This window comes from Solanum tuberosum, unplaced genomic scaffold, assembly GCF_000226075.1.
Source record: "Solanum tuberosum cultivar DM 1-3 516 R44 unplaced genomic scaffold, SolTub_3.0 scf00114, whole genome shotgun sequence".
NCBI classification, from domain to species: Eukaryota; Viridiplantae; Streptophyta; class Magnoliopsida; order Solanales; family Solanaceae; genus Solanum; species Solanum tuberosum.
The window spans coordinates 293,933-317,433 of record NW_006239038.1 but is presented as its reverse complement, the minus strand read 5'-3'; the positions used below and the strand labels follow the sequence as shown (position 1 = coordinate 317,433).

The 23,501-nt window shown below is 31.9% G+C and overlaps 2 protein-coding genes across 3 annotated transcripts; both read left to right on the top strand.

Moving 5' to 3' along the window:
- The first annotated feature begins 8,332 nt into the window (after positions 1 to 8,332).
- Positions 8,333 to 8,914, top strand: LOC102602387 (photosystem II 5 kDa protein, chloroplastic). The gene has a single exon (XM_006349745.2). It carries the CDS (start codon positions 8,415 to 8,417, stop codon positions 8,751 to 8,753), a length of 339 nt encoding a protein of 112 aa, XP_006349807.1. The 5' UTR covers positions 8,333 to 8,414; the 3' UTR covers positions 8,754 to 8,914.
- Positions 8,915 to 13,648: 4,734 nt separating this feature from the next.
- On the top strand, positions 13,649 to 22,548 carry LOC102601829 (glucosidase 2 subunit beta). 2 transcript variants are annotated; one of them, XM_006349744.2, is made up of 16 exons: positions 13,649 to 13,968; positions 14,245 to 14,367; positions 15,159 to 15,254; positions 15,737 to 15,976; positions 17,155 to 17,345; positions 18,072 to 18,185; positions 18,280 to 18,342; positions 19,887 to 20,241; positions 20,317 to 20,421; positions 20,510 to 20,611; positions 20,722 to 20,779; positions 20,896 to 20,964; positions 21,630 to 21,717; positions 21,812 to 21,873; positions 21,968 to 22,019; positions 22,120 to 22,548. In XM_006349744.2, the coding sequence occupies exons 1-16, from the start codon at positions 13,857 to 13,859 to the stop codon at positions 22,180 to 22,182; spliced, it is 1,893 nt and encodes a 630-aa protein (XP_006349806.1). In that variant the 5' UTR covers positions 13,649 to 13,856; the 3' UTR covers positions 22,183 to 22,548. The 2 variants fall into 2 exon arrangements, with proteins under 2 accessions (XP_006349806.1, XP_006349805.1); XM_006349743.2 differs by having other exon boundaries at positions 17,155 to 17,351.
- Positions 22,549 to 23,501: the final 953 nt, after the last annotated feature.

The window sequence follows — 23,501 nt, the reverse complement described above, 5'->3', positions numbered from 1 at the left end:
TATGTTGCATGCTAAATCCATGTCCGTTGGGCAATATGATAATTGTGTACCTAGATACTAGTAAATAAACATATCAACATAATCAAACAATATAAATAAACATAACAACAAGTGTATTAACTAATTGCTACATCAATCTTCTTCATCACGACCACCACCAAATGAAAGAAATTGAATTGTGGAAAGTAAAACAATACATAAAACGAGTAATCCAATTGGATTAAGAAGTTGTGATATAGATTTGGTGATTGCTTCTCCGATCATCACAGATATCACAAGCACCAGCGCTAATAGGGCCGTGTGTGACCGATCGCGGCCTTGATCGTTTATCAGGAGGTTCATGTTGATAGAAGGAGTGAATTTGAAGAGAGTTGGTTGTTCGTCTGTTTCATTTTGTTTGGCAAAGAGGAAAATTAGTAGACAAACAAAAGAAACACCCACCGGTGTACCAATAGCTCGATGAATTGAAACTAAAGAGGTGTAAGGAAGAAATTGAACGGTGAGAATTAAAACTATAATCAAAATGATAATCTAATCGGGGTGAGAAGTTGAGAGATGACTTCAATGACATATTCACAGATTGATGGAATGATCATCTGAGCTATCATCACCACCACTAATACCGCGGTGTGTGGCGGACGACGACGTTGATCATCGACTACATGGTTTGACATTTACGTGCAATGCACGTGCATCTAAACTAGTGTATTTTAGAAATGTAAAATACTATATCTCAAATCATATAAATCATTTAATTAATCAACCAGTTCTTTTTGTAAAAACAAAACCCATAATTTGCTCTATAACATCTCAAAAACAAACTCTTTAGTTGAAGTTAAAAAAATAATGTACTACATGGTTTGACGTTCACGTGCAATGCACGTGCATCTAAATTAGTGTATTTTTTAAAAAAAATATAAAATACTAGATCTCAAATCGTATAAATCAAATGCCTTGTGTTAGAATCCCGAACATCAACTTCTGAGTCCATTCAGTTTAAATTTTAAATTTGTTTCTAATTCATTTTTGTTACTTCAATCTTCATCATCACCACCACCATCAAAGCTAAAAAATTTATTATACAGAGTAAACAGATCAAGGAAAAGAACAAGAATAACACCAACAAGGGAATAACTCGCACGATGAATAGAATTTGGCTCGCCATTCGATAAAATACTCGAAATGAAAATGCTGCTATCATATGAGAGAAATTGAATTGTGAGAAGTAAAATTATAGGCAACATGAGTAATACAATTGGGGTAAAAAGTTGTCATATACATTCGGTGATTGCTTCGTCATTTTTACCGATCATCACTGATATCACCACCAGTGCTGCTAATAGGGTCGTGTGTAACTGACCGCGGCCTTGATAGTCAATCAGGTTCTTGTTGATAAAATGAGTGAATTTTTAGAGAGTTGGTTATTCCTCTGTTTTTTAGTTTGGTAAAGAAGGAAATGAGTACACGAACAAAAACAACACCAACCGGGGAATCAATAGCTCGATAAATCAAATTTGGCTCACCACTCGAAACGAAAGAGTTGGATGAAAGAAATTGAATGGTGATAATTAAAATTATAAGCAAAAACATTAATCTAACTGGGGTAAGAACTTAAGAGATGAATTCAGTGTCATATTCACGGATCAATGATGGAATAATCATATGTGCTATCATCATCATCGCTAACAGGACAGCGTCTGGTGGACAACGGCATTGATTATCGATCACGTTCATAACGTAACAACCCAAATACTTCACCAAATAGTTGAACGAAATTATAAGCCACTAATTAGTAATGAAACAGTAGAACAAAGTTGAGAAAAGAAATACAATAAAAAATAAGAGGATATAGCTGATTTTATCTCTACTATTATATTATAAAGAGGTTATTTCTGATAGACTTGCGATGATCTTTTAAGTAACTTACAAAAAATTAAAATACATATTTGGTGAATTTTTTTCTTGTAAGTTACTTAAAAGATCATCGCATGTCTATCAGAAATAACATCTAAATTAACTATTGGACTAGATAAAAAGAAGTAAAAAAACACCATTATCCGAACTAAAAAGAGCAAAATATAAAATTCATTAGTCATTCGATAGATGTGGATCTTACATTTGAAGTACATGAGTTTCTCATGTTAACATATAATAGTAATAATAACTCAATTCACATTTAAATATTATACAAATATTATGTTATATGCTGAATCTGCCTCTGCTTCTTTCTTCTATATCAGGAATATAGGTCAAAAGTGATCTTCATCACGACTATGACCACGACCAAATGAAAGAAACTGTGAAAAGTAAAACTATAGACAAAACGAATAATCCAATTGGGTTAAGAAGTTATGATATAGATTTGGTGATTGCTTCTCCGATCATCACCTATATCACCAGCACCACCGCTAATAGGGTCGTGTGTGACCGACTGCAGCTTTGATCGCCTATCAGGAGGTTCACGTTGATAGAAGGAGTGAATTTGAAGAGAGTTGGTTGTTCGTCTTTTTTATTTTGTTTGGTAAAGAGGGAAATTAGTAGATGAACAAAAGAAACATCCACCGGTGAACCAATAGCTCAATGAATCGAAACCAAAGAGGTGTATGGAAGAAATTGAACGGTGAGGATTAAAACTATAATCAAAATGATTAATCTAATCGGGATGAGAAGTTGAGAAATGACTTCAATGACATATTCACAGATTGATGGAATGATCATCTGAGTTATCATCACCACCGCTAATGTTGCGGTGTGTGGCGGACGACGACGTTGATCATCGGCTGCACGGTTTGACATTCATGTGCAACACACGTGCATCTAAATTAGTGTATTTTAAAAATGTAAAATCCTAGATCTCAAATCGTATAAATCATTTAATTAAACAAACAACTCTTTTTGTAAAAACAAAACCCCTAATTTGCTCTATAACATCTCAAAAACAAACTCATTATAACTAAAATAATGTACTACATGGTTTGACATTCACGTGCAGTGCACGTGCATCTAAATTAATGTATTTAAAAAACATAAATAATAAGAAAAGTGAATGTTTGGCCCAATATGACCTTTTATCTAGATATCAAGTATTTACAAAAAAGTGGAGTACATACGTTAAAAATATCATGAGAAAATCTGTTTGATACTATTGTCCAAGAGTGTTTTAGTCTGTATTCCCTCATAACCCACAAATGGGCACAAGTTCTCTTATATTGATGAAAGATGGAAATGTAAGTTTCCAATAAAAAACTTCTTATGAGGGTCTATCTAATTTTCCCTATTTCTTATCAACCAAATCAATGTAAATGATGTTATAATGAGTACAAAGGCACAAGAAAATCATTTTCACTAACCTAATGAAGCTTCACATTCAGCTTAACAAACCAGTATATAGTGACCCACTTTAGAAATCATCAAGGCTTCTTCAAAAGCCCCTTAAACTATATATTTCTCCAATACGACCGTGTGTGGCAGATCGCGATGTTGATCATCGATCATGTTCATATTAATTTCTAGGAAGTTGGAGATGAGATTTCTTGCCTTCTTCAGTTATCTTGTATTTTCTTTTTGTAAGAGGAATATGATTACACTATATGAAACCTTTTAATTTGATCTTATAATATCAACTAGTGCATTTTGAGTGCACTTTTGATTTGGTCTTATAATATCAACTAGTGCATTTTGACTGAGATGTTTGTGTGTGCGCATTTGTATGATATCAGAGATTTTGAAGTGTAAATATCTGACTAAATTCGAATCATGCGTTTGCAAGGTCCATTTTGGAGCCCAAAACTAAAGAATCTAAATCTACATTGTAATGTATAGATTTAGGTGAATGCAATTAGTATTACGTATATATTTTTATGAATTTGGTTGTAGATAAAAATTTCAAATTTTGAACTAAATTTGAATCACGTTTGCAAGGTCCATTTGGGTGCCCAAGCCTAAAGATTTTAAATCTACATTGTATTGTATAGATTTACGTGGATGCAATTAATATTACAATCTTGAATGCTAAATTACATCGCTCTAAATCAACTAAATATCTCGAGAGTCATATTTGTTCGACATGCTATATTAAGCAAAATATTCCATGGCTAATTTAAATATTGGACTAAATAATTAGTAAAAAGGCACCATGAGTCATGACCAAAAAATTTAAAAATAAATAAATGCATTGATATATGTGCAGATACATAATTTAAAGCATTTAAGTTTCTAAGACAATCTCAGGTTAATATATAACAATAATAACTTAATTCATATTCAAATATTTATAAAGATTTTTTAAATTTCTTATTCCTTATAAATTTTGAGTAAATATTACTGAATTCACATGAACTTATATGTCATGTGTGTTAAATCCACATCGATTGGGCAATATAATAACTTGGTACTTAAATGCTAGTAAATATTTACTCAACAAAAAAAACACATCTACATAATCAAACAATATAAATAAACATAAGAACATGAAGTGCATTAACTAAATATCAAAAAAGAAATAAAGTTATGAAATAAACTTATAGAAATATTCCAACAGTAATACTAGTCTGCATGCATACAAATAATTAATTAACTAAACAATTCTTTTTTGTTAAAAAATAAAATAAAAAAATCCTAACTTTCTCTATAACATCTAAAAAACAAACTGATTATTACTAAAGAAATTATAATAAACATAATTAATTATTAATTTTAGCAGCAAAAAGCCACAAGAACAATAATAATTAAACCTAAAAAAATTATTGGCATTGAACTTGTAGTTGAACCTACTGCTATTGCTGCAACTGCTGCTGGTGGTGCAAAAATCCATTTCACAATAATAAAAAATAAAATCAACAAACAGAACCCGCCACCGAATAAAAGCAACCCTAGGTCAATCATGGCTGGAGAACGATCAGGGTTCAGGATTTAAGGCTCGATCGAGACGGTAACAAAAATAATATTGAATTGTGTATGTTGGAGGAGTTGTGCATGTGAAACTATTTTTATTAATATATAGGAGGATGGATTATGTTATATTTGTACGGACTGTGTAAAAAATATTTATAGAATTAGATTACTTATAAGGTAATTTTAATTTTATTTATTTTTGGGAGTGTTGAATAAATGGTATATTGAGAGTGAATTTTTATTTGCTAAATATAGATGGAAGTATTAATGAGGAATTACCAAAAAAAGAAGAAAATGAATACGTCTAATTTTTATTGTTATTTGAAGTTATTTATGAGTTGTTATATACATTATATGATATTTGAGAGCGGATCTAGCTATCGGGTGGGGGTTTTCGGGAATTTAATAGTATTTATATTGAGAAATTGATTAAATATATAGTAATAATACTTATTTGTAGGGGGTGGAGCTAGGTAGGGGATTTCAACGAAAAATTATATATTGTATTTCGTTTATTTTTAATTGTCAATAAAAATAGTTTCTCATCACTTTTATCATCACTTAAGTTTTAACATATCAAGAAAGTATAATTTTGTTTCATATTTTATCCTTGGCATTATTTCTTTCTTTTTGGATGAGAGATAAAACATTTTTTCTTTTTTAATTAAAAGACCCAATGAATCAGATATTTTTATTAACTAGGGATGTCAATGAAATGATTTGACCGATTTTTTTTTTTGAAAATTATACTTTCTCAATTTTTTTTTTGAGATATTTTATAATATATAATCAATTTTTTTTTTAAAAATCATCCCAATCATATCAATTTCTCTTCATTAACAGTATCGATATGGTTTAGTTAATTTTCGATTTCTTTTACTTCTAAAGTATCACCTCAAAATACATTCTTAAAGACACACACTTCAATTCTTCACCAAGAAGCCACGAATATTAAATATTGTTACTTTATTCTTTGATCTTAAACTTTTAATAAAAGTGTTACCATCAACTGTAGTATCTTTTAATTTTAAACCTAATTAATTACGTAAAAGCTAACTGAAAAGCGAAATCTCAATGTACTGTGTGATTATCTTTTGAGTTGTGACCTCTTTTTGTTGAGAGAAGAGATCAAGGGGCTAAGTGATTCACGGAAATTGTCTTTTGTATCGCATCTAGAAATAAATCACTCATGAAATCATTGACTAATTACTAATTTATTGGGTAATACCCAAATACTTCCCTTTTTATGTATTCATGTGGTATTTTTTAAATTTTAAGTCTTCTTTTTATTGTAATTTTTTTTTGTCTTCTAATTATTTTGACTTAGATTATAATATTTTAATTTTAAGTTCTCAACCGTGTCAAAATATATGGTCAAAATTAAAAGGTCGATCAAAACAAAAGAGATCGTAAACGTTTTCGCGACAAACAACCATTCACATTGTAAACAAACAATATAGTATTTAAACAGTGCATAAACTAAATACCAAAAACTAAAAAAGAAAATTTTCATTAAAAAACTAAGAGGAATATTTCAACACCAATATTACTATAGTCTGCATGCATGCAGATTATAATAATTAATTAACTAAAAAAAAAACTCTCTAGCTTTGCTATAATTAATAAATTTACTTATCATCACCACCATTATTAGGTTTTGGCATTTTAGCAAAAGAAGCAATAAGAACAATAATAAGTATTCCAACAAGAATTAATGGAATTGAGTTTGATTTTTGAGCTGCTGCTGCTGCCGCCACCGCGACTGGTGGTGCAAACATCCATTTGATACTAACCACAAACAAAAACAACAACCCGAACCCGCCGATGAAAAACAAGGCCTCGTCCATATCTAGAGTTGAATTGTGTGTGTTGCATGTGAGACTAGATATATATATAGGTGGAGTATGGGTAGGGGTGTATTGACGGTGTAAAAAATATTTACAGAATCGAATAAGTTATAAGGTAATTTTGTTTATTTATTTTTGGTGATGTTGAATAAATGAAAGTTTAGTATCGCAACAGCAAATCCGATCAAAGTTGGGTATTTTTCAGACCCTTATCCCTTTATTATATATGGCAAGTTGGGATTTGAGTTAAATTTTCCTCTTTTTAATTTTTTTTAATTTTTACCGTTAGTTAGTTTTAGTATTTATTTATTTATATTTGGCAAGAAATGTTATTAATTTATTTACTTGCCAAAGTTAGTTTTGAAAGTTTTCCTATATTATAAGATAGTAATAAAGGTCTACGATTCTGTCTTGCAATTAACCAAAAATAAGGATAATAAACTAAGATATAGTTTGATAAAAGGATTTATTTTATATATATATAAATATATATATTGACGGTATAAATATTTCTTTTAATTAAGTAGGACATAATTTTATTTAATATAATTAATTAACTTTTGTAAAGAGATTTAATATATAATTAAGTAATTTGATTGGGTAAATATGTTATATACCATCAAAATGTATCGAACTTTAAATTTAGACAAATGGTATTGTAAATTGATTTTGAACTCGTAATTTGTGTGTGAAGTTGCAAGTCATGTTTATTTATAAGTCTGTGTGTGACAAAGTCTTTAATTCACAATTGATAAATTTAAAAATAAGGATCAAAATGGCCAATTAAAAATGAAATTTCTTGTCGGCTCTCTATAAGATAGTTCTTTTTTTTAGGACTTCCAATCACATCGTAAGCTAAACCGGTGTTGCGGAATCGTTAATGGGCTAATGGGCCTACTGCTTTGGAAAGGGAAATGGACCAAATATCCGAACAGGCCCTTTTGAGCCCACAAGCCCAAATGTTCATTTCTTAGCCAAGGGTTAAGACGGAGTCAGAATTTCTAGTTTAATGGGGCTTTTGAATTCTTTTAGAAAAAATTACATAAATACATAACTTAAGATATCATAATCTCTAAAAATTTCTATCATTTAAAAAAATTACAAAAATTCTCACTCAGATACATCTCTATCCTCTCTCTAATACATCCATATCCTCTCTCAAATATATTCGTAAACTATGTATCTGCAGATTTCCTAATATGTCCGAGATCAGGAATAAACTCTTCATTAGGCAAAATCAACTGAATAAATTGATTTTTTTAAAAATGAGATATTTTTGTTGACAATTTTTACTCTTCAATAGGCAAAATCAATGGATAAATGGTTTGATAAATTTTAATATTAGCAACCAATGAATATTTTCTCACCCCACCCCCCAAAAAGAAAAAAGAATACCCCCAACATTAGATGAAGAGCCAAAAAAATTGGTACCTACAACATTGGGCATAATTGACCACAAATATATTTTCAAGATCAAGATTGAGCTTTCCACGTGGCAAAAGTTCATTGGCTATCAACCCTTTGTTTAGATAAGAAAATGGATAAGACATTACCAATGGCAATTCACTATTTCATTTTTTGTTCCATTACATACATAACATTTATTTTTAACACAAACCAAATCATTCTTCCTTGCACAAGAGAAATCAACTAGTAGTATATTGAGTTGATCAAATGGCTTCCATGACAATGACAACCTCCTTGGCCGGCGGTTCGGTCGCGGCACTGACCAAAGCCCCGGTCGCGACCCGTGGTGCTAGGGTTGTTATGGTGAAAGCAAGCTCTAACGTGTCTGAGGGAGAAAATGTTGTAATGAGCAAGAAGAAGGAGATCAACAACAACGGTGGTCGTAGGGAGTTGTTCTTTGCCATGGCGGCCGCTGCTGCATGTTCTGTGGCCGGGGTTGCCATGGCAGACGATGAGCCGAAGCGCGGCTCACCGGAGGCTAAGAAGAAGTACTTTCAAGTTTGTGTCTCAAATCCTACTGCTAGAATTTGCCGCAATGCAACTTAGAAGGGCAAGTGTTTTGTCTATTTAATCATTTCTTGTACTTATTATGCTATGGTTTTAATTAATGTGAAAAAAAAATGAAAAAAATAAAACATTGTAAAACTTTCTCATGCAAATTTAGTATTTCAATTCCCCTTCTATTCAAATTGCTACGTATATGTGTACATGTATATTGGTGCACAATTCGAGACTCATAATAATTACAACAAAAGAATTATGTGATAATTAGTACAAACTTCATTGCTAATTTATCACTAAATAGATCGATTTCGTCTTTTCTTGATTATGAATCAAGACGAAAAGTTAGATGTACTTGTTCAAATCAAGTCTACTTTGGTCATTCTTCTATCTAGAAATTAAAATAGGACATTGCTCAACGAAGATGAATCATATTCTCTTTTCAAGTAGATTCAGTCGGGTCTTTATGAGGCTTATATCTTTGATTGTCCGTCGTAGTTAATTGAATTTTTTGCTAATTCATTCTAATCCATTGATATTTGGATTATGAATGAAATTTTCGATTTAACTATAAAATTTATTCTTGAATTTACTTTTTTCTATACCATATGATTATTATAATTGTTTGAAATCAAAATCAATAATAAAGACCATGATATTATTGGAAACAATTCAAGAAATTAAAAGCCATCTAACTGCCATATTAATAAACCAAGTGTAAATATTACATTAATTAAACTAATGAATGATTAATATTATATAAAAAATAACCCTTTAATAAAAAGCATAATAAATTATTTTAAAATAAAATAAAAAATCCTCAAAATCCTTCAATTTTTCTCAAATCTCTAATGAATAAATTTGGTTGGAATTTGGCATTTGTTTTCCATTATTTCTTTCTAAAAATTCCATTGCTGCTGATTTTTTATTGAAATTAATAAAACCATTGCCCAATGGTTCTCCATTTTCTTCATCTCTAATCACCACTACAGAAACTAGCTGCAAAAAAATAAAAATAATTTTTTTTAATTATTTAAGAAAATAAGATAATTATTATACTTGCAAGTTTGAAAATAATATATATGAATATGAATAATTAAATTAGGTTTTTTTTTTAAAAAAAATTACCCTTTTATATCTGCAGCAACACTTGTAATATAGATAATTCTCATCCATCCAGTCTTGCAAATTATTAGCCTTAATAGAGAAATTCTGATATTCTGCACATACAAAAAACTAATAATGGTAAGATAAAAGAAAATTCAGGTAATAATCAGAACTCTCGATTCGAACTATGAATATGTAATATAATCGACTTAGTAATAGGAGCGAATCTATAGGTTTAGAAATGGGGCATGTGAAGACTAAATGGTGCACATGGTTGGATGTTGACGTTTTTTTTAAGCGGTGCATCCATGTTGAAGAAATTTTAAATTTGCCTATGCTAATTAGTAGAGAACACTTTATCCCTCAAATTTCGAGATGTGAATTCAAAATAATCAGACCCCAAATCAAGTACCAGACTACCTAAGAGGTGAGGTAGACATGCTGTTTCCGATAGACTCTTGGCTCAAGACAAAAACAGTCTAGAAAAAGACGTAATGGATGTACAAGAGACAATAGAATATAACAAAAACATAACGAGCAATACAAAATCGAAAAAAATATTTAAAAAAGCTGAAATATTATTAATTACCTGAGATTCTTGGCACATAAGGAGCAAGTTGAAAAATATCAACTTTGTAACTAGTGTTGATTTTTTCCCATATTTTAGCTTGATAATGAAAAATATTTCCAGAACTTATTTCCAAAACTGACAAAGTCATGTAATAAATTGCACCAGCAGTAGGTTCAAAATTAAGATTTATAATTTTCAATATTCCTAATTTTGATGAATGTTCCATTTTTTCATTGTATTTATTAACTGCAAAAACAGCAGCTTTTTTTGCTTTTTCAAAAATTACAGATTTTTCATCAATTTTTACTATTCCACAAGGTATTTCCCTTCCATAATTGTTCGTCACATAGAAACCCTACATACAAAAAAAAAGAAAGGAAAATTTAGTATTTAATAGATATAATCATAATCATCAATAACAATAAGAAATAAAAAAAAATATGATTTAGATTATGATGCTATCACATGAACGTGTCAGTATGTGATTATGGATGAACAATTGATATAAAAATAGTTATAATATTCAAGATATAGTTAGATCCTAAAAGAGATAATAATAATAACGAAACAATACACGAAAGCTAACATCAATTATGATACATTATAATTTTGTATATTTAACACTCAAGAAAATCGTTACACTAGAGATTAAAATAATAGCAAGGATATAAAGACACAACAAATGACAAGATAGTCAAGATTCTGATGCATTACGTGTGAACGAACGTTCTCCATACTTGGAACATTCAAGAAAGCATCAAGCTATCGTAACAACACATAAACAATCGACGATTTTTTATGTACTTTAATATTCAAGATATAATTAGGCTAAAACAAATAATAACAATAACGAAGGTTAAAACATTACGTATACTTTAACAACATTCAAGAAAATTGTTAGACTATAAAGACACAATAAACAACAAGATAATCAAGATTCTGACACGTGAACGAACATTCTCCATACTTGAACATTCAATAAAAACATCTTAAAACAACAACACGATAAACAATCATAATGACTAATTTTTTTAGTTATTATAAGTAATAAAATTTAACCCAAAAAATTCTATAAAATTTAATTAAACGTTGAAAACCTAATTGGAAAATTGAGGTAATTAATTAGAGATTAGTAATACCTGACTTTCAATTACATCTTCTAAATATTGTCTATGTCTATGTTCAAAAGTATAAGTTGCCATGATCGATAATTATTTTCTAAATTAATTTGTGAAGAAGAAAGAGAGCAATTAATTGGTGAGGTAAATAAGAAGTAATATTTATAACAAAGAACCATATATCTATCTTAATAAACAATTATGTGATAAATCAGTATGTGATTATGGATGAACAATTGATATAAAAATAGTTATAATATTCAAGATATAGTTAGATCCTAAAAGAGATAATAATAATAACGAAACAATACACGAAAGCTAACATCAATTATGATACATTATAATTTTGTATATTTAACATTCAAGAAAATCATTACACTAGAGCTTAAAATAATAGCAAGAATATAAAGAAACAACAAATAATAAGATAGTCAAGATTCTGATGCATCACGTGTGAACGAACGTTCTCCATACTTGGAACATTCAAGAAAACATCAAGCTATCGTAACAACACATAAACAATCGACGATTTTTGATGTACTTTATTATTCAAGATATAATTAGGCTAAAACAAATAATAACAATAACGAAGGTTAAAACATTACGTATACTTTAACAATATTCAAGAAAATTGTTAGACTATAAAGACACAATAAACAACAAGATAGTCAAAATTCCGACACATGAACGAACATTCTCATACTTAAACATTCAATAAAAACATCTTAAAACAACAACAACACGATAAACAATCATAATGACGAATTTTTTTAGTTATTATAAGTAATAAAATTTAACCCAAAAAATTCTATAAATTTTTAATTAAACGTTGAAAACCTAATTGGAAAATTGAGGTAATTAATTAGAGATTGTAATACCTGACTTTCAATTACATCTTCTAAATATCGTCTATGTCTGTGTTCAAAAGTATAAGTTGCCATGATCGATAATTATTTTCTAAATTAATTTGTGAAGAAGAAAGAGAGCAATTAATTGTTGAGGTAAATAAGAAGTAATATCATATATTAATAAACAATTATGTGATAAATCCGATGCTAACAAGGATTGGGAAGAAAGAAAATTAATTATGTCCTATTCCTTTTGTGATTTCAATTATAATTTATATTATAAGTTAAAAAAAAGGATTCAATAAGAATTCTAAGTTGTTTAGGATTTTTAATTTCTTATATTTATTTAATTAAGATTTATTAGTTCAGGTTTTCTAGTGTAGTTTAATTTGTTCTTTTATTAGGATTATAGATATGGATATTACTACTTATTTTCAATATATAGAAAAGAAAGATCTATAGATAAATCGAGAAAACTTGAAATAAGACTTGAAAAATTTGTAAGATTATAAAATAATTTTTTCCCTTCAACTCCACAATTAAAAAAATGAGATTACTTAAACACGTAATAATAATTAGAAAAATTATTTCCTTATATTTCTATAGTTCTTCTTCTGTCATGCCCTATTGCTAAAAGAATATTTCATGAATCATGCTGGCTTATAATAATCATCTTTAATTAATAATATCGAGTATATAAGTCGTAATTTTAAATTTATAATTTAATTGTAGTTTGAAAGCATTATATAATGCAGAGTTTATTTTTTTTCACTATATAAAGTGAAGTTTAATTTTTTGGGTGATAGTAAGTGAAATAAATAACAGATAAGTCATTTTTATTTCACTTTACATAATTGTACATAAGATTTTCACTTCACATGAATCATGATTCCTCCTTCAATTCATTCTAATTGATGACCATAATTATTGTATATGAGGTTAGTAATAATTAAAATCGTGGGAGGTGATAGTCAACAAACAACAATAACATACGATTACGATATGTAACGATATACCGTCATCTTTATATCCTTCAACGAAAGGATAGTTTAGACTTTTAGTACACATAATTTTTCAATTTGATAATTTCGCCTTCAACGAAAGGATAGTCTAGTACACATAATTTTTCGATTTGATAATTTCAGAAATGAATATAGACAACCTACCACAATATAAGAATTAGTGATTACGTTTACGGCTCGAACCCGTGACTTATAATTCTCATTAAGATAACTTTACCACTACTCCACGGTAAAAATTAGAAAAAAAATAGAATTAGTGAGAAGAGTGTTAAAACGCCATCGTTAAAGTACTCCACCAATGGCTGCCGAGCTCCATTACCAACTCTAGGAAATACTCTTCATTGGCCCAAACTTCATACTCTTCTCACTATACAATCAGTTAGCCACTGCAAATCTCGTTCGATTCATACAATTTTTGCTGTGTATTGAAAACTAATGCTGATTTAGATTTAGTTTTCCAGTTGCGAATTTTGGTGAAAAAAATGGAATTACGATTTCAATTCGTGTTTTTACTCTCTTGTATCTTCTGCATATGTTCAATCGATAGATCTGTATCTCTTCCTTCCATAGTCAACCTCGGAATTGCCCCGGAAGGTTCGTATTCATTTGTTGAACACCCATTTCTGTATTTCAATTTTTTTCGTTAAGAATATTGATGGATATTGATGTTTGACGGGATTGCTGATGACCCATTTCGTGATTTCGGGTTTTTTTTGGTGGAAATAATGATGATTTTGATTTTTTGATGGAAGTGAAGATGACCCATTTCGTCATTTTGAAATTTTCTGTAGAAATGATTGTTAATTATGGTGTTTTGATGGAAGTGCAGATGACCCATTTGTGATTTTGTTAACATTTAATTGATTGCAGATGAGAATTATTACAAGGGTTTATCATCTGGTGCTATAAATTGTAAAGATGGGTCGAAGAAATTCACCAAGGCTCAGCTCAATGATGATTTTTGTGACTGTCCAGATGGGTCTGATGAGCCAGGTCTGTGTGTATTTTCCCTATTGTCCTCTAGATTCTTACTTGCTCGATTGTTTTTTTGCAAAACTATGCATTTATGGTGCATTTCTGGGAGGTGGAGGTAAGGTTTGCGTACACTTTACCCTCCCTAGACCTACGATTATACCGAGTATGTTGTTGTTGGTGCATTGCAATCACTGAACTATGTGTCAATTTCAAATATTGAATTGTGTAACAACTAGAGAGAGACTTCAATTTATTTAGTTTAGCTTTGTAAAGCTCCCATAATGTGGGCAGAGATGGAGCCAGAATTTCAACTTTATGGATTGTGGATTTTAGAACTACTACTTCAAGTGCTAATGACTGGTTTTAAACTTGTAGCTGGGCTTCTACCTCTGCCCCTGCATGCGGGAGCCTGATTTTTGATTAGTCCAAACATGTAAAAATATTTTGTTCGTGGTAGTGCTGAGACTTGAACCAGTAGAAAGTAGGATCTCTACATGCTCTGAAATCCAACCGAAATGTATGAACCACCTTATCTAAAAATGGACATTTTCATTGATTTTAGGTCCGCAACACCATAGTTGGATTTGACTATATGAATTCTCTATATACATTACGCTCTATTGGTCTCATTTCTTTCAAATACTAATAGCTAGTCTTCTAGAAAATTAAGATTTATTTGCAGTGCAACATAGGCAAAAGTATGTTGAGAGTTTCATTTTGGATCGAACATTTTTGCCTTCCTTTTCTGTATATAAATATAATATGTGCATGTGTTTGAAAGTTGTTTGTCCTTGGTGATTGGTTTGCAGGAACTTCGGCATGTCCCAGCGGGAAGTTTTATTGCAAAAATGCAGGGCATGCTCCTCTCTTCATATACTCATCTAGGGTGAATGATGGCATTTGCGGTATGAATCATTGCGTTCTTGCCTTTCTGTATAGCATTTGATTAGAATCTTTTTCTACATCACAGTGCTTAGTGTGATCTGAAATAGTGCATTCTAACAATAACTAAAAAGACATTGAATGACATTAATATGAAAGTGCTTTTTTTTTTAAAAGAAAAAACTGGTTATCAAAAAAGAAAAGAAAAGAACAAAATCTTTTGCACAACACGTATCATTCAAATCCAGGACAAGCTAAGTTTCATAAGGTTTCAGTTCTTGAAGAATTCATTGTCAGTATAGGATATTACTTCTTAGATGAAGTTTTAAAAAAAAGGATATTACTTCTTAAGATAAATAGCCATTGTAGAATGATTTTCATTGCCTTTGGACTATCGTTGACAGTTTTTTCCCGATAAAATCATATTGATGTATATTTTATGTTTCTTAATATTGTTGGCTTACTTTTCTAAACTAGTAACTATCTTAATGGCACAAATGAGCAGATTGTTGCGATGGGAGTGATGAGCATGATGGTAAAGTTAAGTGCCCAAATACATGTTGGGAGGTCGGCAGAGTAGCTAGAGATAAATTGAAGAAAAAAATTGCAACATTTCAGGAAGGTATAATTATAAGGAAGAAGGAGATTGAAGAAGCTAAACTTGCAATAGCAAAAGAGGAAACTGAAGTCTCTAAGCTGAAAAATGAGCAGAAGATACTTAAAGGGAGGGTTGAGCAGCTTCAGGGTAAGTTCTTTTCCCCTCAAGTAAGATTGTACATGAGAGGATTATCATCCCTAATTTAATAACAAAACAAGTACTCCAGAATGGGGTCGCTTTGCATACCTCTTGCAAAATGGTTCCTTCTGAGTTCTGATATCAATTTTTTAATGTCAAGGTACAAATGAAACAAGCATAAGTAGGAAAGAGAGTGAACCTCATTTCCTACATTTCCTCTTTTTTATGCTTGGCACTCTTAACTTGTAGAATCATTTTTTTGTTTGTGTTCAAGTTTCAACAAGTTTTTTAGGAATCCATACTAAAAGAGTTGCCTCCATACTGCCATCCTAGCACTTGTGGGACTATAATGGGTTTGTTGTTGTTGTACTGCCAGCCTAGCAAAGAAACATTCCTTCTTTGGTGCTTCATGAATCCACAGAAAGTATAAGGAATGTCATTGTCTCCCCTTCTCAAACTCTCTAATAGGACGATCTTACTGTGAAGAAACCATTTCTCTTTCCAGCCTCTTTCAATAGTCTCTGCCCTTCATTGAGATCTTTTCCCTGAATAAGAGCTCAAGCAAGTCTGGAAGATATTGTACCATCCCGCAATCTTGCAATGTTCCTGAATATGAGGTCCTATACAATTCACGCTCTCTGCTTCCTGTATAATTAACAACTGGTTCCGTTTGATGGGAAGAGATACTAAATGTGGTGGAAATGCATAGCCCAATAGGTCGTCTCCATTTGTTTCCAAGAACTTACTCTGGTATATATAGTAGTACCTCTCCACAAGGCTACTCCACTTCATAGAACTCAGATTGTATTGTGATTGATTTTGACCATAGAGAACTATTTAGAAAAGATTTAAACTGTTTGTTATACATAACTTACTTGTTAATTTATAGGGAATATTCTGAGTAGATACCTAAAAGTTACCTGATCTGAGACCTTGTAGAAACTAGAAGGCTGTTATAATGTTCAATAAGGTATTTTCACCTATGCCAAGTAGAGCAACCTTCTAGACTAGTTATTGTTATCCTTGTCACTTTTCTTGTTGTTCATTTTCTACAAGTGACGTGTGAAAAGTCCAATGTTTGTGTAGTTTATGAGATTTTCACGCACTAATATCTATTTCTCTTCTAGCAAGGTTCCAACAATTTGCTTCTAATAATTTCTTATAAGTTTTCACTTTTCTTGATCTAGACAAAAAAGAACAAATAGAGAAGGTTGAGGAGGAAGAACGGTTAAAGAGAGAAAAGGAAGAGAAGGAACGAAAGGAAGCTGATGATGCTAAGCTTGAGGCAAGCAAAGTTGAGGAGAAAACTGAAGTTCATGAAGAAGCTGTGAAGAGTGACATCCACGATAAGATTGGCCTCCTGGAAGACTCTCCTCCCGTAAAGGTTCATTATTTTTATCTGTATGGCTGTTACCTTATAGATGATGTTAAGCACACACTATAGTAGGCAAGGATATCAGAATATCTTATAGAAGTAGATAGTGGAACTTGGGGAAAGAGTTCTGGTCTGCTGACTCATTTTTTCTCTTCACATGTTTTTGGGCATTTGATTCTCCACATCTATGTCGCACGCTAAATTGACCATTGTTTTTAGACTTTGTAGATGTCCAATATATCAGAAGCTCTTTACGATTCTAGAAAGTAATGATTTTCATGGGTATAAAACTTGGTACCCTTACTGCCTTACTTGATTCTTCCACAGAAATGCTTATTAGTAGGAGGGCTACAAATTTTCCCCAGATAAAATTTTCCCTAGACCCCACTTATGGGACTACACTAGGTATGTTATTGTTGTTGATAAAATTCTGTAACACATTGCGAGATGTGCGAATTTGGCTGCAGGAGGAGTACTGCTTTTGTTTAGAAATAAAAATTTTCACTTCCCAAGAGAATATCATTGAGCACCCTTCTGGAGGGAATAATGCCCTTGAGCATTATAGAAAATATGGAACTGACTTTAAATGTTCGTATTCCAACATTATATATTATCTACAAGTTAGTGCTGTAAAGTCTCTTGTATTTTTTTTATTTGGGTAAAAAAAATAAGTCTCCTTTATGCATTTTTGCTGCTTAATATAGTAATTATGTTATATATTTATATCAGGATGTGGTAGAAGGCCATGACAAAGCTGCAGATGAAGAACAACATGGTGACCATTCCGTGAAGGATGAGTTTCCGGTTGATGAGGTAGAGCAGGTGCCCGAGGATTCTTCCCAGGTTTGTTGTCTTTGAGAATCCCAAGTTCCTTCCCATATGATACTGTAAAAAGTATTTGGTTTATCATGATTAACCAGAATCTCATTTTGTATAGCATCCTGAAATAAAAGAGGCGTCCACCAACAACAATAAAGCTGATGTTAGTAGTAGAAATGAGGTACAATTATTGATTTAATGCTACCACTCTTGCTCTATATCTATCTTCACTCTTTTTGGCTATGTTGTGAGCTACGTACTTATTATTTCAATTGGTTTGTCCTAATTTCTTTTAATCTAATATGAAATCCTTGCTCCTGATAAGTTTCTCCAGAAACAGTGTATATTTTTTGTCAATAAAGTAATGAGCTATAATTAAAGCAGTGTAAGTTAATATGCTAATATCCAATATGTGGTGAAGTACTAGGAAAAGGTGGTATTTGAATGAAATTGTGGTGCCACAGCGTGGAGGCCATTCTTTTAGTGTGGATTCCTGAATAACTTGCTTACATGCAAAAAATCTTTTGATTCTCTGAGTTAGGAATTACATGCATAAAAAATGAGGAAATGGAAATGAGGTCTATTCTCTTTTCTTTTATGCTTGTTTCATTTGTACCATCACATGGAGTAGATAGATACCATTTCCCAGCAATACACAAAGAGGCTGGATTCTGAAGTATGGCTGGTGTCGGTCAAGTTGGAATAATAGATCTATCATGTCAGATCTTTCAAATTCTTATCTCAGGGAGGACACTGCACTTAGTTGCAAAACAGTACTTTTACCATTACCTATAGCAAAATGTACTACCATAAACAAACTTTTAGCAGTTTGTGAAAGCATGAGCAGGAAAAAGAATTTGTATAACCACTTCAACCCCCCAGCAGGGTTCTACTTTTTGTTGGGAGGCTAGAACTTTCCCTTAGATGGAACTTGGGTCTCAAGATCTTTCTTTTTAAACGTACAAAAACTATAGAAGTACACTAGTAATTTTACTTCAGGTCAAGGTTCCTAAGGATACCGTTTTAACCTCCTCATGATACTCTGACTGAGCTAAATATCTTTCCACTTGCATTGAAGATCTTATGCTCATAAAGAATTGAAATGTGTAACTTGACCTTCTTTGAGCATAACTCGGAACTGGAAAGTTGAAGTTCAATTATTAGTGAAATGAATGTAATAACCACATTTCATCATTGAAATAACAGAAAATGCACTCTAATACATAGTTGACGGATGATCAAGCCACTATATATCTACTATACAAAGACAGGTTTTAGTACTATCCAAAGGTGCATTACTTTGAAACAGGGCACAAAATGTGGAAACCTGCCCGGGGGTGGGTGTGGGTGTAGGGGGTGTAGCGGTTATACGAGATCCTTTTTCCTATAATGCTTGATTGTGGTTATATGTTGGTACTTCATGTGCAAAGGGCTAAAAACTTACAGAACTCGTCACTACTGGACACATAGCACTGAAAGTAGTTTAGGGCCTGACTAAGTAGTAGATTTGGGATTGAGGGGAGCAGGAGTAGGATTGTATAATTTGATTTTCCTAGCTTTGGAGTAATTGCTTGTACAAAATCATAGTGCATTAGGAAGGACCTAATTTCAGTGCGCATGTATTGCTGCCTTGTCTACTACTAAGGTGGCATGCGGATAATGGTTGCAGATTTTGTTCAATGATGTTAACAACCTTACTCTTGTGACTCATTTTTATGTTTTTAGGAGAAAGATGCTGCTGAAAATATTGAGTCACTGTCAAAGGAAGAGTTAGGACGTGTTATTGGTTCTCGTTGGTTAGGAAAAAAGAGTGAACAGGAAACTGAGTCAGTTGAGGCTGGTACAGATAGTAACCATGATAACCATGATGAGGTGCCATCTGATACCCATGAAGAGGAGTATCATGGATATGATTCTGATGTTGATGACCGCAAGTATGATGATGAACACAAGTATGACGATGATGAAAACAAGTATGACGATGATGACAATGAGGACCACGTTGAAGATTCTGTTGGAGAGGACCACGATTCAAGTTCTTCATATAAGTCCGAGTCTGATGATGATTCTGATTTTGCAGGTATGCAGGAAAGTGATTCTATTGCATTTGATGCCTACAGCTAGTAGTATTTTAATATGTATTTTAATTATCCAGATACTACCACCACAACTAGTCCTTCCTGGACGGAGAAGATACAACAAACTGTAAAGAGAATTTTTCGGTCTGTCAATTTGTTCCAAACTCCAGTGAACATTTCTGGTAGTAACTGAGGTTTCATCCAATTTTCTGCTCTTTATTTCTTATGAGAAGGAAAATGATGGATGTTGTTTTGTTTTTGCTCCCATAGATGCTAATTGCATACGCAAAGAGTACGATGAGGCAAGTGCTAAGTTGACAAAAATTGAATCAAGGCTATCCAGCTTGAAGCAAAAGTTGAAACATGATTTTGGTATAGAAATTCATGTGTTTGTGTTTACTAGCATTCTTCTATGACTTACCTTCTCTAAGAAGGTGAATGATTTTGCAATGTTTATTTCTGAACCACTAGTTCTATTGCAGGACCGGAGAAGGAATTCTATTCATTCCATGGACAATGTTTCGAGAGCAAGGAGAACAAGTGATAAATCTTCCATTGTCTTGTTAACCTAAGTTTTAGTTAACGATTTACTTTTTAGGAATATATTTACTAAGTTATAATTCTTTAACAGACACTAACAAATGTTTTTACTTAAGGTACACATACAAGATTTGCCCTTTCAAAGAAGCTACCCAAGTTGAGGGCTACAGCACAACTCGTTTGGGGTAGGTTCTTTAACATCGTAAGCATCTGCATTATCTGAGTCCTTCTGCTCAGTAAATTGTAGTTGATTTTCTCTGAAGTAGTAGGCAAGCATGACTTGTACTGCAAATATACTTCTACTATTCAGAGTTTCTGCACTTTGTTTTCCTCTCTTAAGTAAAATATATTCATGGCAGACCTATCATAGAGTTTCTGCAATTTGATTAGGTAATGTAAGAGACAGCTTATACATAAAGCTGGTCTAGTGAAACACAATTTCTATGACATTGGTCTTGTGGTAAAGCACAATGCATGATGTGTTAGATTAGTTGCACGTCACAAGTTCAAACTTTTGGATAAGGGTAGGGGGTTTTGGTCTGGTGGCAAGAGTGCAACACGTGCTTGTTGATGTGTAGGTTAGGTGCATGTGAACGGGTTCAAATCTTACTACGGACAATAGCCTGGTGTTTAAGTGAATTAGGGTGGGGGGGCTAATATCAATTGAGTTTAGAACCAAGGGCCAGTCGCCACTGTCCCTTGGGGGGATTTCTCAGTTCACATAGTTCTAGGTTTGACATGTAAAATTATGGGCTGAGTTTCTCTTCTAGATCTTTATTTTTCTGCCTGAATGTTGTAAGTTCAGAACTCATTATACCTTTTTTTTTCTTTCTCCCATGTGTCATCAAAGGAACTGGGATAAATTTGAGGATTCCTACAGAACTATGCAATTTACAAACGGCGACCATTGCTGGAATGGCCCAAATAGAAGTGTAAAGGTGAGGACACCTAACTAATGTGATTGTCTTTGTATCTACAGCATTCTTCTTATATTCCTCTTTTTGCTCTCTAAATTGTTTTTAATTTGTACAGGTAAAATTAAGGTGTGGTTTGAAAAATGAGGTAACTGATATAGATGAACCGAGCCGCTGCGAGTAAGCATTTACCTTGCACACAGAATTTTGCATGCTTTATGTGGTTAGTTCATTCTTGTACACTTTAATCTGACTTGGTAGTTTGTTATGGCAGATATTTAGCATTTTTGTCTACACCAGCACTCTGTCTGGAAGAAAAACTGAAGGTTCTCTTCTGAACCTCTATATTAGCTCCCCCCTACAGTCCTTGTAACAAATACTTTACTCCTATGAGATTGTCTACTTATGATGAAATATATGTGATAGGAACTACAAGATAAACTAGAGATGATGAATAGGGAGCAACCACAAGACCATGATGAACTGTGACCTCTCTGGTTAGGCCTGCTTGGGAACTGTGACCTCGACTAATTCCACAGGATACTTGCACCTCAAGGGACGCAAAAAGGGGCAAAGTGATCCATTGGCGTATTTTCTCAAGAACAGTATCAACCATTTATGAAGTCATACCCCCTTTATATTTTTGTTTCGGAACTCACTTCTGATGTAGTTGCGAATCATATATTACTAAAAGTGGGAAGAGCCTGAGGTCAAAAGTTGAATATCATTTTTGTTCTGTTATAAAAAAAACAATTTTCCATTAACATGAGTAGTCATAACTAGACTTTATTGGAAAGACCTTTTATCTACATATGAACCTTTACAAATTCTATGAACTTTTAGTTATAAGTTCAATATTTTATGTCGTGTATTTATTTTCTTCACTTTTAGCTTCCAACAGTTAAAACTTATCATATTCTGTGTCAAATCTCTCTACACACAAGAGTATGTATATGGTAAATTACACTTTATTCAATAACTAAATGATGCACATTAAAGCTTTCTTTATTACCCAATGAGTGAAGAAAATTTGAGAGTCGTATTTAATGATTAATTAGCATATACACCAAATTTACTGATTAATTGTACAAAAACGTAACAAAATTATTAATTAAATAATAAACAGTGTAATAATGCAATTAACTCTTGTCATTATGTACTAGATTTGAAAATGCCGACAAGTTCAGTTGAAAGCACATGAAAAGGCTAGTGTGTATTGTAATTTATTCATTCAATATAATATCAAAAATAGTATAAAGTTTGTTCAAATAATTTTACTCTTTAGGAGATAATATAAATATATGTTTCTATTTGAGTGTTTTTCTAAAAATGTTTTTTTTGTTACATCAGTAGACTTAGAATTAGGTAATGTTGAATTGATATTATAGCACCCAATGGTGAAGACATGAATTTCACAATTGTATAAAAAGTAATATGTTATATTCACAATATAATGTTTCGGCAAAAGGTGTTTAACTAACCATTCTTTAGCTACGGTTGCTGCACCCCTACACAATATGTTGGCATGTATATAGTAGCAAGTACCTAGAAGAAAAGTCGAAGTGTCAAGATTATAAATATGAAACATGAGCCACAAGAATCCATTTGTCCTTCTTATAAATGAATTCCTACTGGCAGCTTTGAAAGCAATAAAAATAATTAATCTTAAGAGAGAGAGTTGTCAAAGCTTGTATCACATGTTGATGATGCATTAAGCCAACAAACAGAAGAAGAAGGGCTGCTCGGTGCACAAAGCATCATGTGTCTGTCAGAAGGCCCGAACCCAAAAGGGATGTAATGTAGGAAGC

Coding starts and splice junctions, on each gene's coding strand:
- LOC102601829 (XM_006349743.2), top strand. CDS start 13,857: ATGGAATTACGATTTCAATTCGTGTTTTTACTCTCTTGTATCTTCTGC. Junction 15,977..17,154: donor GAGGGTTGAGCAGCTTCAGG/GTAAGTTCTTTT, acceptor TTCTTGATCTAG/ACAAAAAAGAACAAATAGAG. Junction 22,020..22,119: donor GTCTGGAAGAAAAACTGAAG/GTTCTCTTCTGA, acceptor TATATGTGATAG/GAACTACAAGATAAACTAGA.
- LOC102602387 (XM_006349745.2), top strand. CDS start 8,415: ATGGCTTCCATGACAATGACAACCTCCTTGGCCGGCGGTTCGGTCGCG.